The sequence below is a fragment of the Haematobia irritans genome, chromosome 1 (assembly GCF_050003625.1).
Source record: "Haematobia irritans isolate KBUSLIRL chromosome 1, ASM5000362v1, whole genome shotgun sequence".
NCBI classification, from domain to species: domain Eukaryota; kingdom Metazoa; phylum Arthropoda; class Insecta; order Diptera; family Muscidae; genus Haematobia; species Haematobia irritans.
In genome coordinates this window covers 266,320,301-266,347,680 of record NC_134397.1, presented here as the reverse complement: position 1 = coordinate 266,347,680, position 27,380 = coordinate 266,320,301, and the positions used below count along the sequence as shown (strand labels likewise).

The window sequence follows — 27,380 nt, the reverse complement described above, 5'->3', positions numbered from 1 at the left end:
AAACCTGAAAATATATGTTATATGCTTGAAGCAAAATGTGTTTTTGCCATATGTTACAGAAGTGATTTTTTTGAGGGTGTATATAACTTTTTTCTTATTTATTTATTTAAAAATTATTCAAATAAGGAACATTACCTCATATTCGGAAAATTTTAACTTATATTCATGAACTAAAAAAAAGTTCAGTTGCCAATAGCGCCCCCTTTTTCGAGTGTAGGTTTTTGCCGAAAACCCGAAATTCGACTTTTTAAGATGTTGAAATTTAAAAAGCTGACATGGCTAAACATGTGAGAAGCACTAATCATAATCCCAAGTTCACATCACGTCACACAATGGCAACCCTAATTTTGCCCAATTTTCTTATTTTGTTTTTGTATCGGTGTCGAATATTTTGTTTGCAATGCCCCAACTTCTACTGGAAGGTGTTAGTGTATAAAATTTTACAGCACATTAAATTTTAATTAAGGAACCTATCTCAATTAAAACTATTGCTTACAAATTTCTAAGAGAAACATGTATCCTTTTTCTCAATATTTCCATTAAATGTTAACATTGTGCCGGAAATGTATATTTAGTAGTTTTAGCATAGTACATACTTTATTATAGCTAATTGTAAATGAAACCTCCTTGATTGGATATGAGACTGGAGGAGGGGCTAAAATGCATACTGCTATTCATTATACCTGTAGTAGAGGTGTGCACGTAATACACGTGAATCAAGTGGACAAAATTCAAAACAAATTCCATGAATGGGGCGTGAATAAAGAAATAAATCGGTTTGTGAGTGCGGAATTTTAGGAAATAATTTTTAACTGCATTGCGAAAAAGAAACTAAAAAACAAATAAATGAAAATTTATTTTTCACTATCAATTACTCAAAATCTAAATTTAAAAGTGAGTTAAGTCTTTAATGTATCCATAGAGTAATTCCTCACCATAGAGTAATCCTTCTCTGTGTTTACTTTTTATTTCAAAATCAAAACTTTCGTTTATATTAAGCAATGCACTTTTCAAATTTTTAGGTTTCGTAGTAAACATTTAAAGTAGCGAAGTTTTGCGAACATTTTTGGTATAATATGTAAGATTACATCATTTCCGTATCCGTAGTAGTATTTAGTTCATTTCTGTAAAAAAGGGACCGACTAAAGAGGTTTGTTGCCTTTAAATAAAGTTTCTTAACATGGGCTTGCTTGTGTGTCCAATAATGAAGTCTATAAATGGAACTGCTCGACTGTACGGTTTGCATTGGACTCATGACCCTATGAATGCAAGACGGATATGCTAACCATGGTGGCGACACATATCGAAAAATGAGCTTGAACTAAATCCCTTCAAGAGCAAAAAAAAAACAAGTCTGGAAAGATGCAAGGCATTGCTTTGTTTGGAGGCCACCAGAATTCAAGCTCCGCCGATGATAATGGTGTGAGCCGCCGTAACGGCCGATGGTCGTTCGTATTCATCGGCCGTGAGATCACAATAAATGCCGTATATTATCGGGAAAATATACTAAAGAGAGTAGTGAAGCCCTGACCAGATAAACATTTCGGACGCAGAACAAAGGCATTCCAAAAGGTTTTCATAGCACCAATAATGGCATAAATAGAAGTTCCTCCTACAAAAAGGCTTGATAAAAAATTTTCAATTAATTTTTTAATAAATTCAAATAAAAATTTAATTGATGTTGATTGTAAAACTCAATTAATTTTAAGTTAATCAGAAAGAAGATATTTTTGTTGATTGGTAGTTAAAGGCTAATGGAGCACATGAAAATGGTCGTTAGTGTTTTTAGTTTGATTAAAAATTTTAAATTAAAACAACTATATATAGGCCGTAAGTTCGGCCAGGCCGAATCTTATGTACCCTCCACAATGGATTGCGTGGAAACTTCTACTTAAGACTGTCATCCACAATCGAATTACTTGGGTTGTGGTAATACTTGCCGATAATAAGGTATCTTGGGAGCCACCGTGGTGCAATGGTTAGCATGCCCGCATTGCATACACAAAGTCGTGAGTTCGATTCCTGCTTCCACCTAACACCAAAAAGTTTTTCAGCGATGGATTGTTCCACCTCAGTAATGCTGGTGACATTTCTGAGTGTTTCAAAGCTTCTCTAAGTGGTTTCACTGCAATGTGGAACGCCGATCGGACTCGGCTATAAAAAGGAGGTCCCTTGTCATTGAGCTTAACATGGAATCGGGCAGCACTCAGTGATAAGAGAGAAGTTCACCAATGTGGTATCACAAGGGACTGAATAGTCTAAGTGAGCCTGATACATCGGACTGCCACCTAACCTAACCTAACCTAACCTAAGGTATCTTACAACATTTTAACATCGCCTTCTAAATTGTAAGTTAGTCAATACGTGGTATAAATTAGACAAAAATGCAGAGTATATAATTCAATTGTTGACCGATATATAGGGAAGTCTACAAATAATTACAATCCGATACGATCTTTTGCGCGGTAATTAGAGAGCCAGAATTGAATATGGGGATAACACTAATGAACCGATATGGACCAATTTTTGCGTGCATTGTTGTTAGTGGCTATATACTAGCAAAATGTACCAAATTTCAACCGAATCGGATGAATTTTGCTCCTCCAAGAGACTTCGGGGGTCAAATCTGGGGATCGATTTAAATTGGGGCTATATATAATTATGGACCGATATGTACTAATTTTTCATAGTTGCTAGAGACTATGTACTTATACCAGGTACCAAATTTCAACCGGATCGGATGAAATTTGCTCTTCCAAGAGGCTCCGGAGATCAAATCTGGGGATAGGACTATATGGGGACTCTATATAATTATAGACCGATATGAATACATTTTTGTATAGTTGTTAGAGATCATATACTAAAAACACGTGAGAAATTTCAAACGGATCGGATCAAATTTGCTCCTCCAAGAGGCTCCGGAGGTCAAACCTGGGGATCGGTTTATATGGGGGCTATATATAATTATGGACCGATATGGATAAATTTTTGCATGGTTGTTAGAGACCATATACTAACAACACATGCCAAATTTCAACCGGATCGGATGTATTTTGCTCCTCCAAGAGGCTTCGGAGGTCAAATCTGGGGAGCGGTTTATATGGGGGCTATATATAATTATGGACCGATATGGATACATTTTTGCATGGTTATCAGAGACCGTATCTTAACACCACGTACCAAATTTCAACCGGATCGGATCAAATTTGCTCCTCCAAGAGGCTCCGAAAGTCAAATCTGGGGTTCGATTTACATGGTGGCTGTATATAATTATGGATCGATAATAATAAATTTTTGCATAGTTGTTAAATACCATATACTAACAACACGTGCCAAATTTCAACCGCATCCGATGTATTTTGCTCCATCAAGAGGCTCCGGAGGTCAACTCAGGGGACTGGTTTATATGGGGCCTATACGTAAACGTGGTCCGCAATACCATCCGACCTACATCAATAACAACTACTTGTGGCAAGTTTCAAGTTAGCGTGATTTCCACAGACGGACGTACAGCCGGACAGAGACGGACATAGCTAGATCGACTCAGAATTTCACCACGACCCAGAATATAACATATATACTTTATGGGGTATTAGAACAATAATTCGATGTGTGTTACTATGGTGTCCGTCCGTGAACACATTTTTGTAATGAAAGTCTAGGTCGCAGTTTTAGTCCAATCGACTTCAAACTTCGCACAAGTATGTGTTTTGGCTCAGAATAGAACCCTATTGATTTTGGAAGAAATCGGTTCAGATTTAGATATAGCTCCCATATATATCTTTCGCCCGATATGCACTTATATGGACCCAGAAGCCAGAATTTTACCCTGATTTGCTTGAAATTTTGCACAAACATAACACTTGGTCGTATAGTCAAGTGTGCAAAATTTGATTGAAATCAGTTCAAATTTAGATACAGCTCCCATATATCTTTCGCCCGATATGGACTAATACGGTCCCAGAAGCCAGAGTTTTACCCCAATTTGGTTGCAATTTTGCACAGGGAGCACAATTAATAGTGTAGTCAAGTGTGCCAAATTTTATTGAAATCGGTTCAGATTTAGATATAGCTCCCATATATATCTTTCGCCCGATATGGACTAATGCGGTCCCAGAAGCCAGAGTTTTACTCCAATTTTGTTGAAATTTTGCTCTAGGAGTACAATTAGTAGTATAGTCAAGTGTGCCAAATTTTATTGAAATCGGTTCAGATTTAGATATAGCTCCCATATATATCTTTCGCCCGATATGGACTAATACGGTCCCAGAAGCCAGAGTTTTACCCCAATTTGGTTGAAATTTTGCACAGGGAGAAGAATTAGCATTGTTGCTATGCGTGCCAAATTTAGTTGAAATCGGTTCAGATTTAGATATAGCTCCCATATATAGATTTCGCCCGATTTTCACTCATATGACCACAGAGGCCAATTTTTTGCTCCGATTTAGTTGACATTTTGCACAGAGAGTAGAATTAGCATTGTAGCTATGCGTGACAAATTTGGCTGATATCGGTTTAGATTTAGATATAGCTCCCATATATATGTTTTTCTGATTTCGACAAAAATTGTCAAAATACCAACATTTTTCTTGTAAAATCGCCACTGCTTAGTCGAAAAGTTGTAAAAATGACTCTAATTTTCCTAAACTTCTAATACATATATATCGAGCGATAAATCATAAATAAACTTTTGCGAAGTTTCCATAAAATTGCTTCAGATTTAAAATTTTTCCCATATTTTTTACTAACATTGTGTTCCACACTAGTGCATTAGCCGACTTAAATGTTGAGTCTATAGATTTTGTAGAAGTCTATCAAATTCTGTTCAGATCGAGTGATATTTAAATGTATGAATTTTGGACAAACCTTTATATATAGCCCCCAACACATTTGACGGATGTGATATGGTATCGAAAATTTAGATCTACAAAGTGGTGCAGGGTATAATATAGTCGGCCCCACCCGACTTTACACTTTCCTTACTTGTTTTTTAACTGACTTAGTGTTCCGAGTTTGATTAAAAAGTTAATTGTATTAATTAATTTTTTAAAAGAAAAAGTTTGCAGTTTTAGTCAACTTTTTAGTTAGAAACATTTTGATGATTCGAAAAAAACTAAACTGATTGAACAAAAAATAAATAAAAATGCATATCATCCATGCTGTATATTGTTTAGGAATATGTTCACCACAAACATTATTAATTTCTGATCGCAATTTATTTTTCCTCTCCCTAATAAACAAAATACTGGCACTGTTCCCAGTATTAACTCTAAGTAGATTTGCTTAGAGTACTAAAAAAGCTCCCGCAAAAGCTTTATTTCCTATTAAAGTCATCTGACTTATTAACAAAGCCATTGGACCGTTTCAAAGTGTTTTCCCTGACCACTTTTAAATTCTACTATTTAATATATATACACTCATAAATATTTTTAGATATTTAAAAATATCTAAATCTTTCATGAACCACAATGATTTTATTTATATCTGAATAAGGCTTCTTCTTCCACCAGCTGGCCTCAATATTGAACTAACAAAGAGCTCCAACAAAATCCTTGACAACGAGTTGACATCAAAAAATAAACAATCTTTCCGTCTTAATGGGGGTAGACAAAAGAAATTTCAATACATCAAAGTTATTAACAGTTTTTCCACAAAACCTTTAACATTCCTTTACACATGCCCGCCAATTACAAATAAGAGTTCCTCAGATGAGTCTAAATAAAATCTATTTGCGTTATTATCCTCCAGGTAATTATGACAAAACAAAAAAAGGAGAGTGCCTTTAATTCAATTAAAAAAACGCTCATTTTCATATGTACATTTTTTTATATGCCCCAAGGAATAGCCTTAAATTTCCAACACGATAATGGTGAGGAGTCTATGGAACATATTGACTTATTGGATTTGGATATAAAGTAAGTAGAATTGGTGACAGGAGGATTTGGATGTGTGGATCACAAACACACACACATACATAGGGGAATCTTCTAAATACGCCAACACATGAAATCTCTCATATATGTCCTGGCGGTATGAAAATGGGCCCCAGGAAAAAGAGCCCCAAAACTCCAATTAAACGGGGTCCCAAAAGTGAGACTTAATTTGGATATGTGGATCACAAACACAGGATTTGGATATGTGGATCACAAACACACACACGCATAGGGGAATCTTCTAAATACACCAACACATGAAATCTCTCATATATACCGTGGCGGTAGGAAAATGGGCCCCAGGAAAAAGAGTCCCAAAACTCCAATTAAACAGGGATCCAAAAGTGAGACGACACTTCACAATGAATATGAGCCTCATGAAAATAGTCCCAACAAAGTGTAACTGAAGCATGAAAATCAAGCCCAAAGCTAAATTAGGCCTAATTTTCAATTCCGACTTAAACTTGTGTGAAAATGTACCCGAACTAATGGAAAATTACTGAGTACAAAAAAAAATATTAAGACCGGTCCACTTTGAACTCTGTCCATAGGAGAAAATCTTAAATAACGGCCAAAGGCCTTCATCACATATCCCTTTGCAATCGCATTCACTCACTTTGGACTCTGTCCTTAGGACATAATCTTGAACCCTGACCGAAGACTATCCGTGCGTATCATTTTAAGTTCGCATCAACCCACTTTGGATCTATCAATATGAGAAAATCTTAAACCTCGTCAATGTTCTTCCGAACAACAAAAGATGGTGTGAAAATGGGCCCAGGAAAATAACCCAAAAAATGAAACAGGGTCCCAAAAGTGGGGCGACGTTTCATACTTAGCATGAGTCCCACGAGACTCAGCCCCAACAACATGAAACTGAATCATGAAAATCGACGCCAAAAGCTAAATTGTTTTCAATTTTAATTTAAACGACTGTGTGAAAATGAACCCTAACTGATGGGTTCATTTCACAAAATGTTTTCAATTTTGATTTAAACGACTGTGTGAAAATGAACCCTAACTGATGGAAAACATTGGAGAAAGTCTGAAACCCAGGTCGATAGGCGGCCACTTATATCTCTTTGGAATTGCGTTAGCCCACTTTGGACCCTGGTGTGGTTTGAAAATGGGCCCAGGAAAATAACCCAAAAAATGAAACAGGGTCCCAAAAGTGGGGCGACGTTTCATACTTAGCATGAGTCCCATGAGACTCAGCCCCAACAACATGAAACTGAATCATGAAAATCGACGCCAAGACCCCAATTGTTTTCAATTTTGAATTAAACGACTGTGTGAAAATGAACCCTAACTGATGGGTTCATTTCACAAATTGTTTTCAATTTTGATTTAAACGACTGTGTGAAAATGAACCCTAACTGATGGAAAACATTGGAGAAAGTTTGAAACCCCGGTCGAAAGGCGGCCACTTATATCTCTTTGGAATTGCATTAGCCCACTTTGAACTCTGTCCATATTAGAAAATCATAATCCTTCGCCCAAGGCCTCCAACTTTTACCACTTTGGAATCACGTTAGCTCACATTGGACTCGGTCCATAGGACAAAACCTTAACCTACGTCTAAGGGCCGTAGGGCTAAGTTCGCGTTAGCCCATTTTGGATCTATTTATAGAAGAAAGTCTTAAACATAACCAGTGTCGTTTGGGCTTTTGGACTCATTTTCACGGAGTCCATATTCATAGCGCCCAACAAAAGGGTGTATAGTTGACACCATTGTCAAATTCCAGAAAGCGAAATTAGATTCCACTAGAAAACCAAGCACAATCCCAAAGGAAATTGGGGTTTTATTTTATTCGAAATATTGGAGTTTATTTTCATAATGCAAACCGGAACCAAAGATAAAATTAAGCTGCACCCCAAAAAAAAAAAAAACAATAAACATTTCGTGTTGTGGTTTTCCATAAAATTTTTGGGCGCTATGAATATGGGCCCCATGAAGATTGGTCCCGAAATTAGATCCCACTAGAAAACCAAGCACAATCCCCAAGGAAATTGGGGTTTTATTTTATTCCAAATATTGGAGTTTAATTTCATAATGCAAACTGCAACCAAAGATAAAATTAAGCTGCACCCAAAAAAAAAACAATAAACATTTCGTGTTGTGATTTTCCATATATGTTATTTGGGCGCTATGAATATGGGTCCCATGAAAATTGGCCCCAAAACCTAAATGAAGTAGGACCCTAACAAATTACATGGAAAACAAAGACAGCAAATTTTTAATTTTTTTGGAGAGTAACTTCATTTCCATTTTGGGTCCTTTTTGCATTATGAAAATAAACCCAAATATTTCAAATAAAAATGAACCCAAATTTCCTTTTTGGGACTGCGCTTCCTTTTCAAGTGGGACCTATTTTCGTATTCTGGGATAGTCAAATCCTACTTGCTACTTTTAGCAGCACATATAATATTTCCCATCAGTTAGCGTTCTTTCTCAGAAAATCTTTTAAATCAGATGTGAAAATTGTTTAAATCAGACGTGAAAATAAGCCCTAATTTTTCGATAGCGCTTCCTTTTCAAGTGGGGCCTATTTTCGCTTTCTGGGATTTGATCATAAAATAAAGTTACACACCAAAAAACATAAAAATGTGGGAGCTAGAAATATGGGATCCATGAAAAAAATATGAAACACGAAAACGCCAAATTTTTATGTTTTTGTGCTGAGTAACTCCATTATATTTTTGGGGCCCGTTTGCATTATGAATATAATCCCAATTATTTCAAATGAAAATAAATCCCAATTTCCTTTTTTGGATTGCGCTTCGTTTTCAAGTGGGGCCTATTTTCGTATACTGGAATAGTCAAATCCTACTTGCTACTTTTAGTAGCACATATTTAATTTTCCATCAGTTAGCGCTCTTATTCAGAACATCTTTTAAATCAGATGCGAAAATAAACCCTAAATTTGCTTTGGCCTCGATTTTCATCCTACATGTACATTTTGTTGGGGCTCATATTCATTGTGAAGTGTCGTCCTACATTTGGCGCCCTGTTTCATTTGAGTTTTGGGGCTCATTTGGTGCCCATTCTCATACCTCCAAGTCATGTGGTGGAGTATTTCGAAATTTAATTTTTTTAAGACTTAATATTTTTCCCATCAGTTAGGGTTTATTTTCACACGGTCTTTTACATTAAAAGTGAAAATGAGCCCTAATTTTAATTTGGGGTTGATTTTCATGCTTCAGTTACATTTTGGTGGGGTTCATTTGCATGGGACTCATATCCATTATTAGGCGTCGCCCCCACATTTGTGGCCCTGTCTCATTTGAGGTTTGGGGCTCATGTCGTTAATATTTTGTGGCTTTACTTCACATAGATTTGGAGTTTCATTTTCATGGGGCCCATATTGATAGCGTCACATGTCCTCATATGCTTATGCCCACCCACACACATTCCTCTCATTGATGTTCCTTATTCATTTGCAGTTCCAATCCAAATGATGTGGCACGTAATCTACTTCTAAGAGACCATGACAATGAAAGTCAACAACAAGGGCAAAACCAAAAACTCCAGCCAGATGAACAAACATCATCGGGAACATTAAGCAAACGTAAAACCTATACCAGAAACAACTCTTCCTCGTCATTGTCTTCATCCTCTCGTGTACCAGCCCATGGAAAACAGGCTATTCGTGATACAGATACTGTCAATGGTGTCCTGCGGAAAGCCATTGCTAAGCTGCAACGTAAACTGCAAGAGCCCACTAAGAAAAAATTCTATCTGCACACGCGACTCGACACGCACATCCTGCCATTGACTAATGTGGCATTTGATAGGAGCGGAGAACGTTGTTTAACCGGAAGCTACGATAGAACGTGTCGCCTCATCAACACGCACAATGGAAATGTCGAACATGTGCTGGCAGAGCATGATAATGTTGTCTTTTCGGTCGCCTTCAATTTTCCCAAATGGTAAGACAAACTCTCCAATTACATCACAAAAAAGATAGTCAGTTTAGTCTTACGGATATATACGATTGTCATTTTTGTGGTTCATTTAAGAAAAGGTATAAATGAAAGAAATGGAGCATCATACGTTTAAACGAAGTGTCTTTAAATGCGCTTGTGTGTGCATAGCACACTGGTCTATAAATAGACATGCTTAGCTATATTCGTTATGTGTGTGCTGATGGCTACAACGATATTTGTGTGTTAATCAGTATACGAGCTACATGACCCAGTGGATATTGGTCCGTGGTTCGAATCCGGACAAAAATGGTAGATTTTTTTACTGCTTGGTAGATTGGTAGAATTCTATAACTTTTTCTATCAAAATAAAATTTTTACAAAATTATCTATCGAAATAAAATTTTGGCAAAAATTTCTCTGGAATAAAATTTTGACAAAATTTTGTCTAGAAATAAAATTTTGACAAATTTGTTGATGTTGAATGTTGATAAAATTTTTTACAGGTATAAAACTTTGCCAAAATTTTCTATGGGAATAAAATTTTGACAAAATTTTCTATACACTCATAGAAAAAAGTCTGCTAAAAACAGCAGTCGATGTCTGCTGTTATATTTTTGTACTTCAGGGCCTAATGAACAACAATTTATAAAATTTTTAGGTTATAAAATTTTCCCTAAAGCATATTTAAGAACCAAAAGTAGTTTTTGGTATATTTTTGCTCAGTAATATACTTACAAGCTCCTAAATACGATCAGCAAACATTTTGTTTGCTGTTATACCTCAATTCGATAAATATTTAGATTTTTGGTCAAATACTATAGATATTCATAAAATATTGTGTTAATTCTGTTAGGATAGCTCCAAAGTTGACATTTTTGCCAAAATAAAACATGTTTTAGTCTAATCGAGCTTAAAAAATAGCAGGGAATGTTTGCTATTTCAGCAAACAGTGACTGCTGCCCCTTTTTCAGCAGACTTTCTGCTGTTTTAGCAGACTTTTCTGCTGTCCTTACTAACAAATTTCTTTGGGTGTAGGAATAAAATTTTGACCAAATTTTCTATACACTCAATAAATTTTCTTGAATTTGTCGAAAAATATTTACTTATTATACCCACCACCATAGAATGGTGACGGGGGTATAATAAGTTTGTCATTCCGTTTGTAACGCATCGAAATATCGATTTCCGACTATATAAAGTATATATATTCTTGATCAGGGAGAAATTCTAAGACGATATAACGATGTCCGTCTGTCCGTCTGTCTGTCTGTCTGTTGTAATCACGCTACAGTCTTCAATAATGAAGCAATCGCGCTGAAATTTTGCACAAACTCGTCTTTTGTCTGCAGGCAGGTCAAGTTCGAAGATGGGCTATATCGGTCCAGGTTTTGATATAGTCCCCATATAAACCGACCTCCCGATTTGGGGTCTTGGGCTTATAGAAATCGTAGTTTTTATCCAATTTGCCTGAAATTAGAAATGTAGAGGTATTTTATGACCATAAAGGGGTGTGCCAAAAATGGTGAGTATCGGTCCATGTTTTGGTATAGCCCCCATATAGACCGATCTCCCGATTTTACTTCTTGGGCTTATAGAAACCGCAGTTTTTATTCAATTTACCTGAAATTGGAAATCTAGAAGTATTGTAGGACCACAAATACGTATGCCAAAAATTGTGAGTATCGGTCCATGTTTTGGTATGGTCCCCATATAAAAGGACCTCCCGATTTGGGGTCTTGGGCTTATAGAAACCGTAGTTTTTATCCAATTTGTCTGAAATTGGAAATCTAGTGGTATTTTAGGATCATAAAGAGGTGTGCCGAAAATGGCAAGTATCGGTCCATATTTGGTATAGCCGCCATATAAACCGATTTCCCGATTTTAATTCTTGGGCTTCTAGAATCCGAAGTTTTTATCCTATTTGCCTGAAATTGGAAATCTAGTGGTATTTTAAGACCATAAAGATGTGTGCCGAAAATGGTGAGTATCGGTCCAATTTTGGTATAGCCCCCATATAGACCGATCTCCCGATTTTACTTCTTGGGCTTATAGAAACCGCAGTTTTTATTCAATTTACCTGAAATTGGAAATCTAGAGGTATTGTAGGACCACAAATACGTGTGCCAAAAATTGTGAGTATCGGTCCATGTTTTGGTGTGGTCCCCATATAAAACGACCTCCCGATTTGGGGTCTTGGGCTTATAGAATCCGTAGCTTAAATACAATTTGTCTGAAATTGGAAATTTGAAGGTATTTGAGGACCATAAAGGCGTGTGCCAAAAATGGTGAGTATCGGTCCATGTTTTGGTATAGCCCCCATATAGACCGATATCCCGATTTTACTTCTTGGGTTTCTAGAATCCGTAGTTTTTATGCGATTTGCCTGAAATTGTAAATATTATTTTAGGCTCCCAAAAACGTGTATCGGATTAAGTTTTTATCGGTCCTTTTGGTAATGCCTCCATATAGACCGACTTAATTTCTTGAGGGTATAGAAGGCGCACTGATCATGAAAATTGCTTGAAACTCAATGTAAAATTTTCAGATTTCAGATACTTCTCGGGTGAAAATCTACAGATTTAAGATTTCAAAGCAAGACGTTATTTTATAATTTTCTTGCACACTTACAAGAGATGTTAATGATTCCTCTAAAACTCAAACAAAAATGGTTCTTATAAATCCAGAATCTGATATAGTCCTCATAGGTGAAATCTTTAAATTTATCTTCGGGAAGTGTCCTCAAGTCCTCAATCCCTCCTGAAATTTCAAAGGAAACCCTAATATTTGGTTCATGGTGGTGGGTATTTAAGATTCGGCCCGGCCGAACTTAGTGCTGTATATACTTGTTTTTGTGATATCGACGTGATGCTAGCGTTAGTAATACTGTTTAGTTAAAATTTTCTAAAAAAAATTAACCGAAAGTTTTCTTCCTGGTGGGTTCACTGTTTTTTCAGTGTAGGATACAATTTTTTTATAGGAATAAAATGGTGACAAATTTTCGCTAGGAATAAATTGAAAAAAAAAATTATAGGAATAAAATTTTAACAAAATTGTCTATAGGATAAGATTTTGACAAAAATTTCGCTAGGAATAAATTAAACAAGTATATACAGCAGTAAGTTCGGCCGGGCCGAATCTTAAATACCCACCACCATGAACCAAATATTAGGGTTTCCTTTGAAATGTCAGGAGGGATTGAGGACTTGAGGACACTTCCCGAAGATAAATTTAAGGATTTCACCTATGAGGACTATATCATATTCTGGATTTATAAGAACCATTTTTGTTCGAGTTATAGAGGAATCGTTAACATGTCTTGTAAGTGTGCAAGAAAATTATAAAATAACGTCTTGATTTGAAATCTTAAATCTGTAGAAGTAAAATCTGGAAATTTTACATTGAGTTTCAAGCAATTTTCATGATCAGTGCGTCTTCTACACCCTCAAGAAGTGAAGTCGGTCTATATGGAGGCATTACCAAATGGACCGATAAAAACTTAATCCGATACACGTTTTTGTGAGCCTAAAATACCAGAATATTTACAATTTCAAGCAAATCAGATAAAAACTACGGTTTCTAGAAACCCAAGGAGTTAAATCGGGAGATCGTTCTTATGGGGGCTATACTAAAATATGGACCGATACTCACCGTTTTCGGCACACCTCTTTATGACCCGAAAATACCTCTAGATTTCCAATTTCAGGCAAATAGGATAAAAACTTCGGATTCTAGAAGCTCAAGAAATAAAATCGGGAAATCGGTCTATATGGGGGCTATACCAAAATATGGACCGATACTCACCATTTTCGGCACACCTCTTTATGGTCCTAAAATACCTCTAGGTTTCCAATTTCAGACAAATTGGATAAAAGCTACGGTTTCTATAAGCTCAAGACCCCAAATCGGGACGACTTTTTATATGGGGACCATACCAAAACATGGACCGATACTAACAATTTTTGGCACACATATTTGTGGTCCTACAATACCTCTAGATTTCCAATTTCTGGTAAATTGAATAAAAACTGCGGTTTCTATAAGCCCAAGAAGTAAAATCGGGAGATGGGTCTATATGGGGGCCATACCAAAATATGGACCGATACTCACAATTTTTGGCACACGTATTTGTGGTCCTACAGTACCTCTAGATTTCCAATTTCAGGTAAATTGAATAAAAACTGCGGTTTCTATAAGCCCAAGAAGTAAAATCGGGAGATGGGTCTATATGGGGGCTATCCAAAATATGGACCGATACTCACAATTTTTGGCACACGTATTTGTGGTCCTACAGTACCTTTAGATTTCCAATTTCAGATAAATTGAATAAAAACTGCGGTTTCTATAAGCCCAAGAAATAAAATCAGGAGATCGGTCTATATGGGGGCTATATCAAAACATGGACCGATACTCACCATTTTTGGCACACCTCTTTATGGTCATAAAATACTTCTAGGTTTCAAATTTCAGGCAAATTGGATAAAAACTACGATTTCTATAAGCCCAAGACCCCAAATCGGGAGGTCGGTTTATATGGGGACTATATCAAAACCTGGACCGATATAGCCCATCTTCGAACTTGACCTGCCTGCAGACAAAAGACGAGTTTGTGCAAAATTCCAGCACGATTGCTTCATTATTGAAGACTGTAGCGTGATTACAACAGACAGACAGACAGACAGACAGACGGACAGACGGACATCGTTATATCGTCTTAGAATTTCTCCCTGATCAAGAATATATATACTTTATAGCTTAAGAATAAAAAGAATAAAATTTTGACAAATTTTCCTTTAGGCATAAAATTTTGAAAAATTTTTGTAGGAATACAATTTTGTCAAAATCTTCTTTAGTTGACAAAATTTTCAATATGAAAAAGATATTGACAAAATTTTCTATAGAAAAAAAAACTTTTTAAAAAATTTCTATAGAAAAAATGTTTGCAAAAATTCTCTATTGAAATAAAATTTTGACAAAATTTTCTATTGAAATAAAATTTTGACAAAATTTTCTATTGAAATAAAATTTTGACAAAATTTTCTATATGGATCAAAAACTTAAAAATCAGGTTTTTATTTGGTAGTTTTTTGGTAAAATTTTCTTCAAATTTTAATAGATTATTTTTGGATCGAGTGGCAATCATGGTTGGCTTACCAAACGCATTCGTTCGAGCGTATGGTTCGGGTCCGGGCAAAATGTAAAATTAAAAATTATATGAAATCGGATTAACTGTCGCATTCTTGGTATTATACCAAAGCAAATGGTAAGAGCTAAACGAATCATATGGGAATGATGTTGGGAAAATTATACAAATAAAGTTTTGACAAATTTATAGGAATAAAATTTTAACAAAATTTTCTATAGTATTAAAATTTTGACAAAATATTCTGTAGTATAAAATTTTTTATAGGAAAAAGTAACAAAATTTTCTATCGGACAAAATTTTTTATGGGAATAAAATTTTCTATAGGATACAATTTTGACAATTTTTTTTTTCTAGGAATAAAATTTTGACAAAATTTTCTTTTGGAATAAAATTTTGACAAAATTTTCGCTTGGAATAAAATGTTGACAAAATTTTCTATAGAAATAAAATTTCGAAAAAATTTTCTATAAAAATCAAAAACTTCAAAATAAGATTTATTTATTTGGTAGTTTTTTTGGTAAAATTTTCTTAAAATATTGGTAGATTATTTTTGGATCGAGTGGCAACCGTGGTTGGCTTACCAAACGGATGGTTCGCAAAATGTAAAATTTGAAAATTATATAAAATCGGATATTTACTACATTCCTTATTCATTCTTTATACCAGAGCAAATGGTATGTTGGGAAAATTTAATTATCCAGGAAAAAGGAAACATTTTTTGGGACTATTATTAAATTGTTTATAAGAAAAATAATGTTTTTTCTTTCAGACAAAAATGTTTCCACTGAGAGAGAGAGTGAGTTACAAGATGATGTTAGTTGGCCCAAAATTTCGTTTGGAAATAAAAAAATTTTGTATTTTGTAGGTTATTATAAACCATTAACTTTTCTATATAAAAATATTTTCTCTGTGGACTTATTCTATTCCTATATTATATAGCAACTTTCAAACTACACGTGCTCTTTATAGTAAATGTGTCAAACCAATATAAGTTTTATGATATGATTACATTCTGCAAGGCAAAGTTACGGGATAATAGCTCCGTTCGAGAACCCGAAAATTTTTGATAATTATCACAAATTTTTTACATGTTGGCTGATAAGTCCCCGGTCTGACACGTAGATGTCGTCGCTAGTATTAAATGCATATTATTTTTATATAGTACCAACCTTCAAATAATTCGTGTCAAAATTTGACGTTTGTAAGTCAATTAGTTTGTGAGATAGAGCGTCTTTTGTGAAGCAAATTTTATTATTGTGAAAAAATTGAAAAAAAAAAAGAATTTCGTGTTTTGATAAAAAAATTCATGAATTGGGCTTCGAATTGCTTCCCCACCCACCGTATTCTACAGATCTGGCCTCCAGCGACTTTTTCTTGTTCTCAGACCTCAAAAGGATGCTCGCAGGGAAAAAATTTGGCTGCAATGAAGAGATGATCGCCGAAACTGAGGCCTATTTTAAGGCAAAACCGAAGGAGTACTACAAAAATGGTATCAAAAAATTGGAAGGTCGTTATAATCGCTGTATCGCTCTTGAAGGGAACTATGTTGAATAATAAAAACGAATTTTGACAAAAAAAATGTGTTTTTCTTTGTTAGACCGGGGACTTATCAGCCAACCTGTTACTGGAAGTCGTTCGTTTATACCTAAAAGCCAGCAAAAGAGAACCGGAGAGATACTACATTTGACAGTTATGAGATAGAGAAATTGCAAGTTTTTGCTAGAGACTTTTCCCCCAGTAAAATCTTTCAAACCATATCATACGTTGCCAGCTGATTATTGAGTACATGTTCGGCAACTACGATTGGAAGTTAAATAAGCAGGATTCGTTTTTTTGTTCTTAATGTTTTAGCATTTGAAATTTTGAATGTGCAATTAGTTACTGGAAAACGTTCGTGTACTTTTCAGCAATTTTAAACAAAGAGAGTAAAATACACTCTTACTGTTTGTTTGTTTTTACTGGAAAAGTACGCGAACAGATCTAATAATGATGGGGAAACATCACACGGGATATTGTATTGTATATTGTTGACTCAAAAACAAAGTTTACATGAAGATGGACTGAATAGACTAAGTTAACCTCAAATAAAAAATTGTCCCTATACCTAACCTAACCTAGGTTTTTTTTATTATTTCTTTTCAGTGATCGCATAGTTACAGGATCTTTTGACAACACTGCCAAAATATGGTGTCCCTTGTCTGGACAGTGCCGTAGTACTTTAATTGGTCACACTGCCGAAATTGTATCAGCCGAATTTCAGCCGATCAACAGCGAGACAATATGCACGGCATCTATGGATGGTACAGCCCGTATATTTCATGTCGAGTCAACACAAGAATTACAAACATTAAACCATCATGGAGCTGAAGTGATAAATTGTCGTTTTAGCCGAGATGGAAATATGCTCTTAACAGGATCGTTTGATAGATCTGCCTCTATATGGGATATACGAAGCAAAAGGCAAGATCTAATATCATCACATTGAGAATAATAGCAATTTCAATTGAGTCATTTCGTACACACAAAAATTTTTTTTTTTTTTTTATTCAATCACTAAATTAATTGATGCAATTAATTTTTTAATTGAAATGTCTTCAATCACGAAAATGATAGTATCAATCACAGTTTTAATTGGGCATAGAAAAAAAAATTTAATTAAAAAATTAATTGATTTTTTAAGCAAATTTCAATTAAATTTTTAATTGATTCAATTAAAAATTTAATTGATGTTGATTGCAAAACTCAATTAATTTATTAATTAAAAAGTAACTATTTTTAATTACTTTCTGAATTGGCTTAGAGGTTTTATTTGGATTAACAAATGATTGTTTGAAATACATTTTTAATTAAAAATTAAACAAAAAACAGCGCTTTTTGTAACTGAATTAGTCTTCCGAATTTGATTAAAAATTTAATTGTATAAATTAATTATTTAATTAAAAATTTAAAATTTTCAACCATTGACTTAATTAACTTAATGTTTCTATCATGATTAAAAAGTTAATTGTATCAATTAATTTATTAATTGAAAAGATTTTCAACTTCAATTAACTTTTTAATTGGAAATATTTTGGTGATATTTTTTTTCTGTGTACGAAAATTTATGAAAGACCATTAGTACTAAAGGATTTTCCAATAATATTCTTTAATAATATAAAATCGCAAAGTAGCTCCCCTATGTCCTCGATACATAAGCGTAGAAAGGCCTCTAAGGGAGGGCTTAGCACCCTTCAGAAAATATCTGGACTACGGTTAGTTTCATACATCGTGTGCAAAAATCAGAACCAAAATCGAGTTTATTTTCTTATTCAAAAAAATTTTTTTTTAATTATATATAAAACCAAAATTCATAAAATGGTAGAATTAGTGTAACTTAAATTTATCGAAAATTAAATTACGCGTCGTCATTTTGACGACGGATGACTGGTTAGGGTTAAAATTCTTATTATGCATTCAAAATTTAAATTGAAATCGGTTCAGAGGGGTTACTATGTAATTCGTATCGATAACAACATCAATCGAAAACAAATTAGTGCCACTATAGCTCCGTTCGAGGACCCGATAATTTTTGATAATTATCACAAAAAGTCTACAAAAAAGAGCCGGAGAGAGACTACATTTGACAGTTAAGAGCTAGAGAAATTGCAAGTATTTGCTAGAGTTTTTTTCCCCAGTAAAATCTTGCAAACTATAGCATACGTTGCCAGCTAGTTGTTGATAACAAACAAAGCCCCAATAAAATGTACGTGTCCCGCAACTGCAATTGGAAGTTAAAAAAAAAAGAAAATCCGTTTTTTATTCTTAATATTTTAGAAGCTGAAAATTTGAATGTGCACTGGATGCCGTTCGAGTACTTATCAGCACTTTTAAGCGAAGAGAGTAAAATACACTCTTACTCTCTTGCTAGTTTTTACCATAGACCTTATAATACATAGATGGGCCATGGGTGTCAAACTATGTTTGACAGTTCCGAAGATTAAGAATAAACGAGAAAAATAAGAGCACGCTTACAATCTCTTTCGTTTTCCATTTTGTAGTATGCCAATATTACACAAAATTAGAACGTTTATGATGCACCAGAGGATTTATAAATAAATTAATATATTAAAAGTTCATATTTGAACAAAAAATTGTGACCAAAACCGCGAAAATACGAAATTTAATTTTGAGCAGCATTGCTCTTTACGAGCAACACAAAAGCAAATGCACGAAAATTAATATTTGGGACTGACTCTTTAGAAAAAATCAAAACGAAATGTCAGAAAATTAATTTTTGGAACTGACACATTTTTTTTAAAGAGACACATGGCCTATCTATATAACATCTATTGTCTATGGTTTTTACTGGATATTTTTTACTGGAAAAGTACGCGAACAGACCTTATGTATTCCGAATTCAAGGTGTAAATTTTCTACAATCGGAGATTCTTTTCGATTTACGAAAATGTAGCAACTATGTATCACGGTTGTAAATGTCAAAAGTGTTCGTTTCGAAAAAAATAAAATAAGTGTTCGTTTCAAAAATACCGAGGCGAAAAATTTAAGTTATTTTTGTTATTTTTCATCCAAAATTGTGTAAAATTAAATTTTTTTAAAGTTATCACGTGGAAAAACCCACACATACAAACATTTTTTTTCTGATTCAATCACGAAATTAATTGATCCAATTAATTGTTTAATTGAAATGTCTTCAATCACGAAAATGATAGTATCAATCACAGTTTTAATTGGACATAGAAAAAAAATTAATTAAAAAATTAATTGATTTCATTAGCAAACTTCAATTCATTTTTTAATTGGTTCAATTAAAAATTTACTTGATGTTGATTGCAAAACTCAATTAATTTTTTAATTAAAAAAAGGTAACTATTTTCAAGTACTTTCTGAATTGGCTTAGAGTTTTTATTTGGATTAACAATTGATTGTTTGAAATACATTTTTAATAAAAATTAAAAAAAAAATGTTTAAAAAGTTAATTATATCAATATTTTCCGATGTGAGAAAAAATTGCCAAAACGCCAAAAAAAATAAAAAAAAACTTTTAAAAATTGCTTAAATTTTCCTATACATCTAATATCGACCGATAAATCATAAACTCACTTTTTGAACTTGCCTTAAAACTTCACTAGATTTAAATAACATTCCAGCAAAAAAATTTGGAAATTGTTCTAAAGGCACAACTTAAAAGCACTTCCACAAATGTCCTCCCAAAGATATTCTACACAGGAAGTTTTTTTTATACCCTGCGCCACACTGTGGAACAGGGTATCATAAGTTAGTGCATATGTTTGTAACACCCAGAAGGAGACGAGATAGACACATGGTGTCTTTGGAAATAATGCTCAGGGTGGGTCCCTGAGTCGATATAACCATGTCTGTCTGTCCGTCCGTCCGTCTGTCTGTGAACACATTTTTGTGATCAAAGTGTAGGTCGCAATTTAAGTCCAAACGACTTCAAATTTGGCACAAGTATGTGTTTTGGCTCAGAATAGATCCCTATTGATTTTGGAAGAAATCGGTTCAGATTTAGATATAGCTCCCATATATATCTTTCGCCCGATATGCACTTATATGGCCCCAGAAGCCAGATTTTTGCCCGAATTTGGTTGAAATTTTGCACTAGGAGTACAATTAGTAGTATAGTCAAGTGTGCAAAATTTGATTGAAATCGGTTCAGATTTAGATATAGCTCCCATATATATCTTTCGCCCGATATCGAGCTATAAATCATAAATAAACTTTTGCGAAGTTTCGTTAAAATTGCTTCAGATTTAAATGTTTCCCATATTTATACCCTGCCCCACACTGTGGAACAGGGTATTATAAGTTAGTGCATATGTTTGCAACACCCAGAAGGAGACGAGATAGACACATGGTGTCTTTGGCAAAAATGTTCAGGGTGGGCTCTTGAGTCGATATAGCGATGTCCGTCTGTCCGTGAACACATTTTTGTAATCAAAGTCTAGGTCGCAGTTTTAGTCCAATCGACTTCAAATTTGGCACAAGTATGTGTTTTGGCTCAGAATAGAACCCTATTGATTTTGGAAGAAATCGGTTCAGATTTAAATATAGCTCCCATATATATATTTCGCCCGATATGGACTTATATGGCCCCAGAAGTCAGATTTTTATCCTAATTTGCTTAAAATTTTGCACAAGAAGAACAATTAGTATTATAGTCAAGTGTACCAAATTTTATTGAAATCGGTTCAGATTCAGATATAGCTCCCATATATATCGTTCGCCCGATTTACACTCATATGACCACAGTGGCCAATACTTTATTTCGATTTAATTGAAATTTTGCACAGGAAGCAGAATTAGCATTGTAGCTATGCGTGCCAAATTTGGTTGAAATCGGTTCAGAATTAGATATAGCTCCCATATATATGTTTTTCTGATTTCAACAAAAATGGTCAAAATACCAACATTTTCCTTGTAAAATCGCCACTGCTTAGTCAAAAAGTTGTAAAAATGACTCTAAATTTCCTAAACTTCTAATATATATATCGAGCGATAAATCATAAATAAACTTTTGCGAAGATTCCTTAAAATTGCTTCAGATTTAAATGTTTCCCATATTTGTTTACTAACATTGTGTTCCACCCTAGTGCATTAGCCGACTTAAATTTTGAGTCTATAGATTTTGTAGAAGTCTATCAAATTCTGTCCAGATCGAGTGATATTTAAATGTATGTATTTGGGACAAACCTTTATATATAGCACCCAACTAATTTGAAGGGTTTGATATGGTATCGATGCACAAAGTGGTGCAGGATATATTATAGTCGGCCCCGACCGACTTTAGACTTTCCTTACTTATTATAGTTACAAAAGATCGGAGTAGGCCCCATCGATAATAATACGGATAATACACGGATCCAATACAATTTGTTCCTCAAATTTGGGGAACAGGTTTAATTGGCATTAAGATGATATCACGCGCAGTGATTCTCAGATTTCTTATCTTATTCCATTTTTTTAATTTCCTCTATTCTCATTTCAGTTTGATATCACAATTACGTGGCCACACAGCAGAATTAAGTAATACCATTTGGAATTTTTCTTGTAATATGATAGCAACTGGATCTTTGGATAGTACTGCTCGTATATGGGATGTGAGAAAAACCACAGAACCTCTATTTATAATTCGCGAACATACAGATGAAATCTTAGATGTAAATTTTGATTGTTCGGGTCGACGTTTGGCTACTGGTAGTAATGACTGTACAGCTCGAGTCTGGAGTATTAAAGGAGATCTTGAATTGATTTCTGTCATGGAAGGTCATACTGAAGAAGTATCTAAGGTAAGTTGAGATGACGAAAGTGATTACCAAGAGCGTGGTTAGACCACCATGAGGTAATATAGTCTAGGCACAGGTAAGTTGTGGTCTACAGTAAGAGCCCTCTCGAACCCCGTAACAAGAGGCGAAGAGATCTGTTGAAATCACGCTAACTTCCGAACGAAACAAGCTATCGACTTAAAACTGGGCACAAGTAGTTGTTATTGATGTAGGTCGGATGGTATTGTAAATGGGCCATATCGGTCCACTTTTACGTATATGGGGGCTATAAACGGTCCCCCAGATTTGGCTTGCGATTGCTCTAAAAGAAGCAAATTTCATCCAATCCGGCTGAAATTTGCTACATGTCTCTAAGCACCATGCAAAAATTGGTCCACATCGGTCCATAATTATATATAGCCCCCATATAAACCGATCCCCAGATTTGGATTGCGTAGCCTCAAAGAGAAGCAAATTTCATCCAATCCGGCTGAAATTTGGTACATGATGTAAGTATATGGTCTCTAATGACCATGCAAAAATTGGGCCACATCGGTTCATAATTATATATAGCCCCCTTATAAACCGATCCCCCGATTTGGCTTACCGAGCCTCTAAGAGAAGCAAATTTCATCCGATCCGGCTGAAATTTGGTACATGATGTAAGTATATGGTCTCTAATGACCATGCAAAAATTGGTCCATATCTCTCAATAATTATATATAGCCGCCATATAAACCGATCACCAGATTTGACCTCCGGAGCCTCTTGGAAGACCAAAATTCATCTGATTCAGTTCAAATTTGGTACGTGGTGTTAATATATGGCCTCAAACACCCATGCAAAAATTGGTCGAAATCGATCCATAATTATATATAGGACCTATATAAACCGATCCCCAAATTTGACCTCCGGAGCCCCTTGGAAGAGCAAAATTCATCCGATTCGGTTGAAATTTGGTACGTGATGTTAATATATTGTATCCAACAACCATGCAGGAATTGGTTCATATCAGTCCATAATTATATATAGCTCCCATATAAACCGATCCCCAGATTTGACCTCCGGTGCCTTATGGGGAAGCAAAATTCATCCGATCTGGTTGAAACGTGGTGGTGGTATATGATATTTAACAACTATGCTAAAAGTGGTCCATACCAGTCCATAATCATATATAGTCCCCATATAAACCGATCCCGAGATTTGGTTTTGGAACCTATTGGAGGAGCAAATTTCATCCGAGTCAGTTGAAATTTGATACATTGTGCTAGTATATGGCCGTTAACAACCATGTCTAACTAGGTCCATATCGGTCTATAGTTATATAGCCCTCAGATAAATCGATCCCCAATCACACAAAAATTGGTCCATATCAAGTTCGTAATTGTAAAGGGTGATACGGTCAAAATTTGGTCAAGGGAAAACGCGTGTACATCGGTGAAATCGTTTATTTAAAAAATCAAATTAAATTTCTTTTTCAAGTTCAATTAATATAAAATTCAGGAAAAATATTCAGTTAGGCTTTCGCTTTTCCAAATCCGAATTGCCGGGCCTCACGTTTGACACCTGCCATCAGATTTTGTACAGCCACCTTGTCCACCTCCTTCGCCGCAGAAAGCCAGTTTGCCTTGAACTGCTGCTCGTCCTTAGCAGTTTTTTTGGTCTTCTTTAGGTTCCGCTTGACAATAGCCCAGTATTTCTCAATTGGGCAGAGCTCTGGCGTGTTGGGAGGGTTCTTGTCCTTGGGAACCACCTGCACATTGTTGGCGGCGTACCACTCCATGGCCTTTTTACCGTAATGGCAAGATGCCATTCCGTACGGCCAAAACAGTACGGAACAACCGTGTTTCTTCAGGAAAGACAGCAGACGTTTATTCAAACACTCTTTCACGTCTTGGTTGACACAGGTACAGATTACTTGCCAAACCAGATATTTCTTTGAGAACTTTGACAGTTTTATGTGCTTGAAAATATCTGCTACCTTTCCCCTTCCTTTTGCCGTATAAAACTCCTGTCCCGGAAGCTGATTGTAGTCGGCTTTGACGTAGGTTTCGTCGCCCATTACCACGCAGTCAAACTTCGTCATTATCGTCGTGTACAGCCTCCGGGATCGCGCTTTGGCCGTCGTATTTTGTTCATCATCGCGATTTGGAGTCACTACCTTCTTGTAAGTCGATAGTCCGGCTCGTTTTTTGGCTCGATGCACGGTTGTAGACGATACACCCAGCTTATTTGCGGCATCTCGGAGAGAGAGGTTAGGGTTTCGCATGAAACTACCGGCAACTCTCTTTGTCGTCTCAGCGACTTCCGGTTTTCGATTTCCCCCCGATCCAGACTTCCTGGCTGTCGACAAATGTTCCCCAAACACTTTAATTACATTTGTAACGGTTGATTTGACAACTTTTAGCAATTTTGCCAGCTTTGCGTGCGAGTAGCTCGGATTTTCGCGATGCGCGAGCAAAATTTTGATACGCTGCTCTTCTTGCTTGGACGGCATTTTGACAACTGAAGAGTGAATTCCAAAATCAAAATAGGAGCAACATTCTACACACACACACCTTCAAAATGAGGGGTGTTCAGGTTTTTTAAATGCAAAATTGAAAGATATACGTCAAGTTTATATTGACCAAATTTTGACCGTATCACCCTTTATCAATCCATAATTATATATTGCCCCCATATAAACCGATTCCCAGATTTGACCTCCGGTGCCTTTTGGAGAAGCAAATTGCATCAGATCTGGTTGCAATTTGGTACGTGGTGGTGGTATATGATTTTTAACAACCATGCCAAAAGTGGTCCATATCAGTCTATAATCATATATAGCCCCCTCTTGGAGGAGCAAATTTCATCCGATTCAGTTGAAATTTGGTACATTGTGCTAGTATATGGCCGTTGACAACCATGCCTAACTAGGTCCATATCGGTCTATAGTTATATATAGCCCTCAGATAAATCGATCCCCAATCACACAAAAATTGGTCCATATCAAGTTCGTAATTTTATATAGCCCCCACATAAGCGACCCTCATATTTCAATTCTGGCTCTCTACGTACCGTGCAAAAAGTCCATATTGATTCGTAATTATTTGTAGACTTACCTATACATAACTTTTTTGTCTAATATAAATATACCACGTATGGACTAACTCACAATTTAGAAAACGATGTTAAGAAGTTTTAAGATACCACAACCCAAGTAATTCGATTGTGGATGGCATTCTTTGGTAGAAGTTTCTACGCAATCCATTGTGGAGGGTACATAAGATTCGGTCTGGCCGAACTTACAGCCGTATATACTTGTTTTTTTTTTTCTTAAATTGAAAGTAGAGGGTTGTCCGTAAATAGGCACTCGGTACATAATTTTATGATTTTTGCACAGGCTTCTGCTTCCAGACTTCTTTTTAGTAAAGAACTTAAATGTATATGAAATTGGCAACCAACGTAGAAGGTGCATCATTTTCCGGTATATGTTCGGGAAAGGGATGTTCTTCATGTCCAACATTTTAACAAATGTTAATGTGGTAAATTTTTTTACTACTTTTGCTTTTTCCGATTTATTGGATGGGAAACAGTAATTCTTTGTATGTTATTATAATATAGTGCTTAATATGTTGAGGAGAAGGATACCTTTCCTTGACAAACCACACTTAAAATTCACAATAGAAGATTGTCCAACTACTTGAATTTTGAACATTATTTAAAAAAATTTAGTGGAAAGGGTACACCCTCTTTCCGACATTTTTTAAGACGAACCGTTTTACATATGCATATCCGCCGTATTTGTACCTAGAAACGAAAAAGCAAGTAGTCCGATTTGTTTGAAAGAATTCAAATCTTTTCGAATTTGTTTTCAGGACGAAGGATATGGTTGACTAAGTTAACACAAAATGTTCGTACAAATACGCTTCGGAAGGCGCAGCGAAGCGGGCCGGGTTACGCTAGTTCATAATAAATCCCATAAATTTTTATTTAATACATAAATTAAATTTAATTTATTTTAATGCCACCTCCATATTTATTTTCAAGGTATGCTTCAGTCCACCTGGAAGCCTTCTGATGACAGCCTCAGCAGATCACACGGCACGTTTGTGGCTAATAGAATCGGGCCTATGCTCACAAGTACTGGCTGGCCATGAAGGTGAAGTGTTCTCTTGTGCTTTCAGTTATACCGGAGATATAATACTTACAGCATCCAAAGATAATACCTGTCGTCTATGGAGGTGATATGACTGGTACACGGTGGATATGATAAACGATTAAAGTAGATATCTTACCGTTATGTTTCCCTGTTTATCTTGTTTCAAGAAATCTAAAATGCATTTTTTTTGTTTATTTTCAACATTTACTACAAACTCGAGCATATATTTTTTTATAATCATTTTTTTCATCTTCTTTCTTTGTTTTTTTTTTTTGTTAAATTTACAAATAGGTTTTTTGTTTTGTTTTCTTTAGCTTAGGTTGGAAAAAAGTGTAAAATTATTTTTCACCTTCAATTTTTATCGGTTTCTATGTTTAGTTGGTTTTTTTATTATTTTATTTTTGTTTTATTTTTTACTTCTTTTTAGGAATATAAGTTGTGGTTTTATTTTCTTGTTTTTAATTTATTTTTTATTTTCAATAAGGCTTACATTAAAAATAGAAATTTGAAATTAATAATAATCATTTAAGAGTAAACATTTTCCATTTTGTTTTAATTAATATAGGTAAAGATGATGGTATAACAAACATTTTATGACAAAAAAAAACTATATATATATATATGTATAAAGAAAGCAACAAAGAGGCTTCTATAAAAAAAAAAAACAAACGATTCCATAGATTTTAAAGTTATACAAAAAAATAATAACAATTATACATTAAACAATTCATATTTTTGTTTTGTTTGTTTTAATACAGAAAGTAAAAACACACTAATTACGTTAACTACAAAGAGAAAAAAATACAATAGTAAATACAAAAACAGAAATTAATAAAAATATAGGAAAATTGTTTGGTTACGGCATTAAAAATCATAATAAATAATAAAATAAAATGGAACTCCTTCATGGGAAGAAAAGAACAAAATCAAACTAAAAGAAAAAAAAACAAAAA

At 34.8% G+C, this 27,380-nt stretch overlaps 1 protein-coding gene across 1 annotated transcript; it reads left to right on the top strand.

Annotated features, from left to right (window-relative positions):
* The first annotated feature begins 5,708 nt into the window (after positions 1–5,708).
* On the top strand, positions 5,709–26,641 carry LOC142236215 (uncharacterized). The gene is made up of 6 exons (XM_075307480.1): positions 5,709–5,748; positions 5,840–5,915; positions 9,378–9,863; positions 17,146–17,463; positions 22,010–22,310; positions 26,316–26,641. The coding sequence occupies exons 1-6, from the start codon at positions 5,709–5,711 to the stop codon at positions 26,511–26,513; spliced, it is 1,419 nt and encodes a 472-aa protein (XP_075163595.1). The 3' UTR covers positions 26,514–26,641.
* The last annotated feature ends 739 nt before the right edge of the window (positions 26,642–27,380 follow it).